General features: G+C 33.2%; 1 protein-coding gene across 1 annotated transcript; it reads right to left on the bottom strand.

The window, feature by feature from the left end:
* Positions 1-8,202: 8,202 nt before the first annotated feature.
* Positions 8,203-11,203, bottom strand: LOC132310233 (N-terminal acetyltransferase B complex catalytic subunit NAA20-like). Its single transcript, XM_059808433.1, has 4 exons — positions 11,075-11,203; positions 9,074-9,143; positions 8,600-8,660; positions 8,203-8,506 (listed from the first exon to the last, which is right to left on the bottom strand). Exons 1-4 carry the CDS (start codon positions 11,200-11,202, stop codon positions 8,376-8,378), a joined length of 390 nt encoding a protein of 129 aa, XP_059664416.1. The 5' UTR covers position 11,203; the 3' UTR covers positions 8,203-8,375.
* Positions 11,204-11,618: the final 415 nt, after the last annotated feature.

Genomic DNA, 11,618 nt, shown 5'->3' with positions numbered 1-11,618 from the left:
GATACTCACTTATCCCATCTTCCTCCTTAAAATAAAAGAGCTCCATCCGTGCATAGAATACAAAACCAAGCTGGAAAAAGGAAGGGATAGATATTATAAGACAGAAATACTCAAAAATTCATCCATTCATGACTTTCCAATCAGTTCCATTCACAAACCACCTGTAAGATTATTATACATTGAGCCAGTCATCTTCTTAGCACAAAAAAATCCATCATATAGTAGGTATTAACTGCTGACATTGTGCTAATTTAGTTTAGATTAAAACCCTCAAGGTATGCAACTCCCTCCAAGACTCCAAGTAAACCACATTGATTTTGGATCCAATGGTCATCATAGTAGCTTTCAAAGAAAGAGATCGAGAAGATTCAAAGAACTGCACGGGGAATTTAAGTGATGACATGGTGAGTTTGGATAACATCAAAAGAAGAGGGAAAACTGGAAATTCAACCTATAAATGTCATCACTACAACACCCTTATCCAGTTTCATAGAGGGGCTCTAACAATTTAGAAAATGCAACAGTATGGATCACAACATCAATTTTAGTTGCTGTAATCAATGGGTGGTGTTGAGATGTTCTTTTTGTTATCATTCCTTGGACAGAACACCCACAAAGGGAGATAGATCCTCAAGACATAAAAATGCGTGAAATTCATCAGCTAGTTTTTCCTTATTTTTACTTAAATTTATATATAAAATAACATATCAATTATGTCGCAGTGATTTTTTATTGCATAAGCATCACATGAGTACTTATTATACTATGATTTTTTATTTTTATATTTATAAAAAAGGAAAGATTATGAATCTTGTAGAGCACTCCTAAATACTCGCCATTGACAAATTGTTGAAGTGTTAACATGCACAAAATGAACAAACGACAATTTCCAAGAGAGTCACAAGCAAAGAACCCACAATTAAATCTTTGCAATCCCACTCCTATTTAATTTTTTTGAAGTAACAGCTTAATAATGTTGACTTTGTGCCAAAATGATCTTCAAACTAATTTCACACTTTGAATGAAGAGAATGCACAGCCTTCTTCTTTGGATAGGTATCAATTGATCAAACTTTACGGTTTTCATGTTCTTTTGGAGTTTTATTAAATGAGTTGGCAATTAATAATCAATATGTCCACAAAATGAAGTTGTCCAACATGGCCTTACCTCATCCTTTGGGGTGGCAAGAGATGCTACTAAGGATTAAAGCTGGTGGTCTGGCTAATATAAAAAATTTCAAATTGATAAGTGCTGAGGAATGAAAATCTAAACACAAAAATAAATACATTCTCAATAAAATTTTTTTTGATGAAAAAAAAATATATATATTATTATTGAGAATGTATTTATATAAGTAGCACATTCTCAATAAATACATTCTCAATAAATTATATATAAGTAGCACACATTGGACACAAGAATAAAATTAGAGAATATGGTTTAAACATGAAAATAAATCTATGAAGGTGGTGAAAGGATTTAAGAAAGGCCAACGGTTGAGGGAGAGTATAAGGGTATCTTAGTTTATGACAAGCAAAAATAGCCAAAATGAGTAACATGGAAAATAGGATTCATGCAGCATTATCTATAAGTTAGGACAAAAGGCGCTGTTGATATGGGTATTCAAAGTATCCCCAATCTTAATACTCAACCGAAGGAATAATACAGGCTGATTGGTGAACTTCAGTGACACCAACGTACAAACAAGTAACTCAACTCAAGGAAGCCTTTTCCCAATTTGGGGCCGTTTACATGAATACCTTTTCATCATTCCACTCTATCTAAGGCCATGACTTCAGTTAAGATCACGTGTCATCATATTTTCCCTAACTATCTCAACCAAATAAATAAAAACAATAACAATATAGAAAGAAAAGCTTCGATTTAGTTGGCTATTTCAAGAAATTTTCAAGAAAAAAATTAGAACAAGGTATGAATAGCTGCTAAAGGAGAAAAAACAGCTCTAAGAATAGCCCTTCTCCTAACAAACAAAAAGCACATAAATTGCCTTAGTCTATTAAAAAATGCACAAAGTTTCCTTAACGCGAGACTCTAACAGTGTATGCTACATAGTGCAGCCACAAATACTCAAAGACATGTACATATAAATACATAGATGCATTATCCATATGTGATACATAGATAACCTCATAAGCCCGACTGCCTGTTACAATACTGGCTTAAAAACTGAAGTTCTTCGAGTTTGAAGCAGAAGAGGTTAAACAAAAAACATACAGAATGGTTTTTGGGTCTGTAATCTCGTGACCGTAAACAACACACAGATTTTCTGCTTGTAAACGCTTAAGAGAACTCAGATGTTGTCTGAATTTCTTATATGCATTAAGTTTATGTGCTTCCTTTCCGCTTGTATGTCCTTTCCGCATTTCGTGTAAGTGTTCGTGTAAATAAGATTAGTACGAATATAACGGGATAAAAAAGTATATAGCCAAAGAGGCTATTCAAGAACGGTTGGCCACATCAAAGACAAAAGCCTTACCTTTTGCTAAGCAACATAAGCCCCATCACGAGCTCCATATAAATAGGGTGAATTTATATAGGCTAAAAATAATAACAACAAACCTGAAGGATATATGAAATTTAAATTATCATTCTGATAATTAGAATGATCAGAATCAGTTAATGTTTATATTAGAATTAGCAATAAAACACGTGAGATAGTTTTTTCAATATAATGGACAAATGAAGACTAACTCAACTCACAATACCACATTTTTAGGTCATTCTATGTTTCAAAAATCAAGAAACATAAATCAGAATACTGTAGTGTGTTTTTCCCTTACAGATGGTCAAAGATATCTTCCAGGTGGTTCATCAGGTTCTTGACGAATTGCGGAGAGCAATACTCGGAACTAAAACTCACTGCACTTATATGGCCATGCCATAATTTCCCATGTTTTTCATTTTTTCCCCCAACTATAAAGAACAGATTAAAAAGCATTAGGTGACTAGGTCCACGTATCCTTCCATCAAGTAATAGCAATATTAGCTGATGGATGTAAGAAAAAGTACAGGCAAAGACAATGCAAAGTATAGACATTTATATTCCTGTTAAAAATGAAACCTAGATGTCCCTATAAAAGATACCAAAAGCTTATTAGGTTCCTATGAAGTCGAAGCCCAAGTTATACAGGGGTTTTAATATGACAGAATAATTTCAATTCCAAAAATGGTGTCAATTGACATGGTGCTTTGAGGACATATAATTGAGAGTTGACATACAACATCACTCTGACAAAAAAAAAAAGTGCCAAAATTTGCATTTAACTTTTCTTATTTATTTATCTTTCAGCAAAATGTGGGATTGTTTGAGTTTTGGGGTAAAAATTATGCATATGTGCATGTGGTTCTGTTTTCATTGTACTCCTCTCTACCAGTAACACTTCCAACTGGGTCAATAACCAATAAGCTCCTCTAGCACTATTATCTGTAGCATTACTATCCATCAAAATTTCAACAGACAAACACAATTTAAAATTTTCACAAATTTCAGTTGTCTAAAATCTTGAAACTGTTAATTCTGTGCAGAATTTACTTCTAAATGACATTTTTATTAAAATAATGAACTCACAAAAATCATTTTGGGTGAAACATAATTGCTTTATTGCACAGCATATGCACATGTAAACAAAATAATATTACACATGTTTGTCTTGATAAATCCGAGGACCTAGGTAGAAGGACAAGGTACAAACTCAACATCTAGCTTTACTGTGACATGAATGCCATTAGACCAGACCTGCACTTTTTCCCACTAGGAAGCTAAAAAATTACCATTGCACGTAGCAGTTTCCATGACATTCTCACCATTCAAAGTGAAAAAGTTTATATTTTACTAGACTAGTTGTACTTATATATATATATAAAGGAAGCCCGCGAGTACGTTAATAATGGATATCCTTGTTACAGAAAATCATCTTTCCAATCCTCACTCATTTAATGTGCAAACAGGTATGTTGAAAGATTTAAATATTTAAGTTACACCCTCTCTAATAGCTTAAGCTTTTGGAATAGATGGATTATTAACATGGTATAAGAGCAGGCAAGGTCCTGTGTTCAAACCTTACCGTCACCCTGATTTAAAATTGATACACGTGTTGGACCAAAAGAAGGCTACACGTGAGGGGGCGTATTGAAGGATTTAAATATTTAAGTTATACCATCTCTAACAGCTTAAGCTTTTGGAGTAGATGGGTTATTAACAAGGTAAATAAAAAAAATACTACAACTTCTTTACTGACTTCATCTTTAACCTATCTTCACAATTTTGTAAACCATTCTTGTGTTCCTGAAGAAATGCTCCATCTTAAAGCTACTTTGTAAATCAATCTATCCAAAACTACTTTGACAATTAATCTATAAGCCTTACCTAATTGCTGTGAGGAGTAGATCTCATGCCAAGTAAGTGGGCAATCACTAGCCCTGTCCTTCTGACCATCTCTCTCTCTCTCTCCCCTCTATTTCTTTTTCTTTTTTAGAGGTAAAGTAGTTCAATAATAGGTTCTGAAGGGGCACAACCTGTAAACTTATACAAAATTTATACCACCTTATACAAAGAATCCATAATTTATACATGTCCAAAATTTGTTGACTTGAGGGATTCTCTCTTCCTCTTCACAGCTATGTGAAACACCAAAATCTGCTTTTTTAATCCGTCGTTCAGCTCTGCCACCCATCAAAATGGTGCCCCATTCTGCTCCCCAATATCCACCACATAGGAAAAAAGGGGAATTATCCACCAAGCCTTCTCCACCTGTTAAACATTGCGCACCATCATCAGTAACACTGTAGTGAACCAAAATGACACCAAGATACGTGGGCAAACGTCTCTTCCACTTCTTATGTTGGACTTCATGAGATTCCCTCAAATGTTTCTAACTTAAGCTAAGTAACCAGCATCTTTATTCCCCAACTTCCATCCTCTGACTCTCCGAATATGTTACCTGGAGCACTTTTATATGTGTGTAGGTATGCGTGCGATGTGAGTTTATATATTTAAAGAGAATTATGAGAACTAAAAATTGGCAATTGTTTTTCTAGTAATGATAAATTAAACAAGAGAATACTATCTATCCCCAAAAGAATAGCCCTTACTATTGCAACATTTTTTCCTACATATGCATCCTAGGTTATAATACATTCATCTAGAGGAAATTGATGCCAAGTGAAGAGATCTGTACAAAATGCATGCAGATGTCTCAATATTTCTTGCACAAATCTAAGCAATTTCCAACTTCTTTTCAAATAAAATTTCTCATTCCTATCAAGTATCAACTCATGTCTCTGACAAACAATACTAATCAAATTAATCGCACGGTAAGAACTCATTCCACTTTCTGCAAATGTCTCAATGTTTCTTGCACTAGTCCACCCCATAAATTTAAGTTCTCAAAAGGGGGGAAAAATTATTGCTTTATTTCTCACAGAAAAGGGAAAATTTATAAGGACAATACAAGAATTGTTACATGAGGAACCAAGATTGATTGAACAGACTAAGAGTACAAAAAGAAATGGCAGAGAAGGAGAGAGAAAAGTACTGTATCCTATCATTCGATTTCCGGGAGCATCGGCAACAAGGAAGCAGGGGCGGAGCCAGAAATTTGGTTCGGGGGGCATATTAATACTGATAAAATAATTTTTTTCAAGGAGGCAAAAAATATAATAGTGTAACAACTGTGCAGCAGAATAAGTGAATAAAAAATGAATTAGAAGAGAAAAAAGAAGAAAAAAAAAAAAAAAAAGGGTTATTGCACATAAATAATGCATGAGTGCAAGAAAAAAGAAATTTTTAAGAAGAAAAAGGAATTTTTATGAAGAAAATGAAATAAAAAGAAATTTGAAGAATAAGAAGGAAAAGGAATAAACAACTAAAGGCATTTTTAGAAATAGATAATTTTATGAGGATACTTTAAAATTTTATAAGGGTGTTTTATAAATATTTACAAATTATAGGCATAAAATAAAATAAAATTTAGTGGATTCAAGGGCTGAAGGGCCATTTTATCAATTTTAGGGGGGCATTGTGTCAATTTTTTTAAATTTATATATAAAAAAACAAAAAAATTTAACGGGCAGCATGAACAGGGGGGGCAGCTGCCCCCCAGGCACAAGCTACCTCCGCCCTTGCAAGGAAGTACCGAGGCTCCTTGCAAGGAAGTACCGAGGCTAACTTCCCATGAAAGTCATGTAGATATTCATATCGAACTACATTCATCACACAATATATATGCTTCAAACCCTCCCCTTTTATCAATTCATTAACTCAATCAAGAAAACAATAACAGATATGGACCAAATAAGATGCCACTTACTGTTACAGCGAGACGGTCAAGATTTACAGACGCGAATCGGAGAAGATCGTTGCAGTCAAATCTTCGAATGGTCGTCATCTCTCTCTCTCGCACTGTGTGTGTGAATTGTGTGAAAGAATGGGCCAATGCGGGAAAATAACATCCCTCTACGTTTTTTAAAGATTGGGCCCAACCGCCGGTCTACCTGACCCAGCTATAAACCGCTTTGCACCTGTAAGTATCATTTCTCAGTGGTTTAATTTTTTTTTGAAAAATTCTAATAATAAAATAATTTTTAGAATATTTACAAAATTTGCTTAGACCTATGATTTAGTGGTATTTTCTTTTCTTTCAAACTTAATGGTTCTAGTGACATCATAAAAGTTCTTCGTCAAAGTGTGTATATATATATATATATTTCGAAATCTACTGTTTTTTTTTTAAACCATGTTTTAGTAACTCTTTTCCAAAAGCTATAGTGAAAAGATTTTACGTTTTAAATTTTAAAATTATTTGAGATCAAAATATTATTGTTTAGAGATGAAACCAAACAATTTCTAATACTCTGTTCAATTATGTTCTTTTAAAATAGTTTCAACAACTATGGAAAAATGTATACATTTATTTTAGAAAAAAAAAAATAGCCAAAACATTATTTTAATTATTTTTTTTTAAAAAATAACAAGCTAAATTAATCAAAAAATATATTTATAATTATTTCCAATATTGTATTTCTAGAATTTTAGCGTTTCAGTCTTGATTAGAGTTTCACTCCTAATTGGAGTTGAAACCTTGGTATTTTCGTAGTCCTAAGGGCATCTCCAATAGACTCTTCGAATTTGCCACATCAGCATTTTTTTATAGCCACATCAACATTTTTCATAGCCACGTCAGCGTTTTAGAATCTCCAAATTTTAGCTATCGGATGTACTCCAATGGTACATTTTCACTCTCCAAAAATATTAATATTTTAATATTTTTAAAATTTAAAATAAAATTTATTTTTTAACTTTTTCCTAACGGCTATATTTCTAGCGGTTATATTTAAAATAAATAAATAAATATGTATATAATTATTTTTTTTAAAAAAAATTCAAAAAATAGGTTTTTGTGCCAATATAGCTGTTAAGGCACTGTTTGGGTCAGCCAAACAGTGCCTAAAGCTGCTATATGGCAGTAGTAATATTTTAAAAAGCAAATTAAAAATAAAAAAACACTTCTATCTATTATTTTTTAACTTTTTTACCCAAAAAAGCCTTTAAGGCACTGTTTCTGTCAGCCAAACAGTGCCTTAACGGCTCTTTGGTTCAATTATTTTGAGGAAAAAAAAAAGAGGCCAAAATCAGCCAAACATGCCTTACCAAATAGTGTTTTGGGCTAAATACTGTTTGGGCCAGAATTAAAATAGAAAAAGAAAACTGATGCGGGCCCGCAAATCGCCAACCCAATCTTAGTAATTGGCGACCTGGATCAAGAGCCTCTTTATAGGGCCCACTTTTTGGAGAGTCCATTGGGGCAGGCCAATCTTCAAATCTGGCCCAAAATCACCGGATCCCTCACCATTGGACCTGCTCTAAAGTAATACTAAATTACTAATTAATACTTTGTGACAAAAAGAAAAATATTTTAAAATCTGTCATAAATCTCTAAAATCACTTTATGCATTTTTATTAAAACTTGGACCAAAATTACTTACTAAAACTATAAATAATTGCACAGAAATCCAATCATTTCAAAACTTTCAATCCAAATGGAACCTTTTGGAGTTGAAAATGTATAACCAAACACCAGTTAAGTAAACATCTAACAACAACAACAACAAGTTTCAACACCAGTTAAGTAAACATCTAACAACAACAACAACAAGTTTCAACATCAAAATAGTATATTCAATTGTTCCTGCTACAAGGAATAGCTTGTCATCAGATAGTGTACATTCATATTCATATATCACATTTCTCACAAGTTCATAACAAAAAAAATCTACCACCGGTATACGGTGCCTAATTCCCGGATCTTCACATCAATGCATTTCGATCAAATTCTCGTGCTGAAGTTTCACTAGTATCAGTATTCATCGTATTTGCGTAGAGCATCATCATTTGCTGTGCCCAGTTCATCCGGAGCATAAGAACTTTTAGGTCTAGGGGGGATGATAGTTTTCTTTTCTTTATCCCGAGATAATGGTTTCCTCATTTCTGTAAACAAATCACAAATCAGAGAGGATATGCAGTACAAGTTATAAAGCAGGGAATAGGAATTTCATTATTGAAACGAGAGAGGATGCTCACTGAACCCATCCTCCTTGCCCTCAAAAAACTTCTCCTTCCGTTTATAGATTACGTAACCAAGCTGGACAAAAAAGAAGGGATAGAGATTATAAATAGAAATACCGAAAAATTCAACCTAGAAATTCGAAAGAAGAGGGAAAAGAACTATAAATTCAACATATAAATGTCATACCTACAACACACTTATCTAGTTTCATATATGGATCACGATGTTAATTTTAGTTTCTGTAATCAATGGGTGGTGCTGGGATATTTTTCTTGTAAGAATTCCTTCAACCAAAAGGCATGGAATTCATCAGCAAGTTTTTTTTATATCATAGTGATTTTTTTATTATGTGTGCATGTGTGTGTGTGCGAACATATAATTAAATCCAAAAATTCCTGGAGTTCTGTTGAAATATACAAAGTTCGCAGCTCATGTGAAAATAAGGTTAGCTCTACAATTTGTCAAAAAGGAAAATAGATAACCACTACCTCCTCAAACATCTTTATTTTCCATGAGTGTGATGCTCTCAGAATGAGGTCCACATAGAATGCAGCGTCACTGCCAAAAGAAAGGTACTTTAGGACTAAAGCTGAGAGAACAGCGCGCGTAAATTATAAGATTCATTAAGGTAAAGACTGCAACTGGTAAAGATGAAGAAAATACAGGTAGTTATCATGATAGCATACAATTGAATATGAGATTTTCTATTCATTTTATTCAAAAACATACATTTCGTTCATAAGTGAGGTGAAAACCTCGAGAATAAATTTTCTATAGAAAAAGAAAGAGGGAAAAATCATGAATTGTGTAGAGCACTCTTAAATACTCGCCATTGTCAAATTGTTGAAGCATTAACATGCACAAAATGACCAAACTGCAAGTTGCAAGAGAGAGTCATAAGAAAAGAAACTACATTGAAATGTTTACAAAGCCCTGGACTCTTGTTTAAAATTTTGAAAAAGCAGTTAAATAACGGTGACTTTGAGCAAAATGATCATCAACCTGATTTCACACTTTGAATGAAGAGCATGTGCAGCCTTCTTCTTTGGATAGGGATCGAATATCAATTGAACAAAATTTACACGCTCTTTTGGAATTTTTCTTAATGAGTTGGCAATTGGTAATCAATATGTCCATAAAATGAAGTTGGTGGTATGGCTAATATCAAAAACTTCTATTTTATAAGTTCTACGGAATGAAAAGGTAAACAAAAAATCAAATACATTCTCCAAGTAGCGAAAATATTGGACACGAATAAAATCGGTGAATATGGTTTAAAAATGAATATAATTTACGAAGGTGGTGCAAGGATGAGAGAAAGGCCAACGGTTGAAAGAGAGTAGAAAAGCATATTAGTTTATGACAAACAAAAATAGCCAAAATGAGAAACATGGAAAATAGGATTCATGCAGCACTGTCCATAAGTTGGGACAAAACGCACTGTAGGGTTGGGTATTCAAAATATCCCCAATCTTTACACTCAACCGAAGCCATAATACAGGCTGATTGGTGAACTTTAGTGACACAAATGTACCATTAAAAAATATAAAAAAAAATAAATAAATAAAAAGACAAACAAGCCACTCAACTCCACAAAGCCTTTTCCCAATCTTTGGGGCCGGTTACACGAATACTTTCTCATCATTCCATTCTAAGGCCATAACCTCAGTTAAGACTACATGTTATTATATCTTTCATAACTATCTCAACCTATATAGACAAAAAGAATAACTACATAGAAAGACAAGCTTAGATTTAGTTGATTATTTTTTAAAAAAAATTCCAGCAAAATTTTAGAATGAGCAGTTGTTGAAGGAGCCAAAAAAAAAAAAAAAAAAGCTCTAGAAATGTCCCTTCTCTTAACAAACAAAAAGCACATAAATTGACCAAGTCTATTAAAAAATGCACAAAAGCTTCCTTAACGTGAGAGTGAGAGTATATACCGCATAGTGCAACGCACCTGCAGCATCTAAATATCCACACATCTACTCAAAGACATGTACATATAAGATATATACATGCACTATCCTTATGTGCAACATGGATAACCTCGTAAGTCTGATTGCCAGTTACAATAGTGACTTCACAACTTTAGTTTTTCAAGTTTGAAGCAGAAGAGGTTAAACAAGCACAATATAAGATTAGTACAAATATAATGAGATAAAAAGACAAAAGCCTTACCTTTTGATGAGCTACATAAGCCCCATAATGAGCTCCATAGAATTAAGTACAGTGAATGTATACAGGCTAAAAAAATTAACAAACCTAAAGGATATATGAGGTTTAACTGATCATTCTGACATATTAGGACGATCATAATCAATTAATGTTTATATTGATATTAGCAATAAAACACATGAGAAAGTTTTTCCAGTATGATGGACAAATGAAGATTTACTCAATTCACAATACCACACATTCTCAGATTATTTTACGTTTCAAAAATAAAGAGACATAAATCAGAATACTTTAGTGTGTTTCGCTCTTACGTATGGTCAAAGATATCTTCCAGGTGGTTCGCCAGGTTCTTGGCGAATTGAATTATGTGATACTCAGGAGCCAAAGCCAAACCAAATATCTGGCCATGCCAGTAGTCATGTTTTTGAGTTTTTCCCATAACTATAATGAACAGATTAAAAGGCATTAGGTCCACGTAGCCTTCCATCAAGTAATAGCAACATTAGCGGATGGACGTAAGCAAAGTACAGGCAAAAACAATGCAGAGTATAGACATGGATTCATATTTTTGTAAATTCTATCTGAATGAATTCTTTTTTAGCAAGAATCTGTTTATTTTTATATTCCTGTTAAAAAAGAAACGTAGTTGACTTGTCCCAATAAAGTTATCAAATGCTTATTAGGTCCATACAAATTCAAAGCCCAAGCTATATAGGGGTTCTAATAAGACCAAATAATTTCAATTCCAAAAGTTGGGTCAATTGATATGGTAATTTGAGCACATATAATTGAGAGTTGACATATAACATCACTCTGACAAGAAACATATCCAAAATTTGCATTTATCATTTCTTA

The sequence above is a fragment of the Cornus florida genome, unplaced genomic scaffold (genome assembly GCF_030987335.1).
Source record: "Cornus florida cultivar Cherokee Brave unplaced genomic scaffold, ASM3098733v1 CherokeeBrave_3.0.0_Hap2_Chr05, whole genome shotgun sequence".
Classification (NCBI taxonomy): Eukaryota; Viridiplantae; Streptophyta; class Magnoliopsida; order Cornales; family Cornaceae; genus Cornus; species Cornus florida.
Note: the sequence above shows the minus strand (reverse complement) of the source record. Positions and strands in the feature narration are given on the sequence as shown.

What these genes read in the sequence shown, in the direction of transcription:
- LOC132310233 (XM_059808433.1), bottom strand. Translation starts at nt 11,202, where the DNA reads ATGGGAAAAACTCAAAAACATGACTACTGGCATGGCCAGATATTTGGT. An exon ending in GAAGATATCTTTGACCATAC is followed by an intron (nt 9,144 to 11,074) that starts GTAAGAGCGAAA and finishes TTCTTTTGGCAG; the next exon opens with TGACGCTGCATTCTATGTGG. An exon ending in AAATAAAGATGTTTGAGGAG is followed by an intron (nt 8,661 to 9,073) that starts GTAGTGGTTATC and finishes TTTTTTGTCCAG; the next exon opens with CTTGGTTACGTAATCTATAA.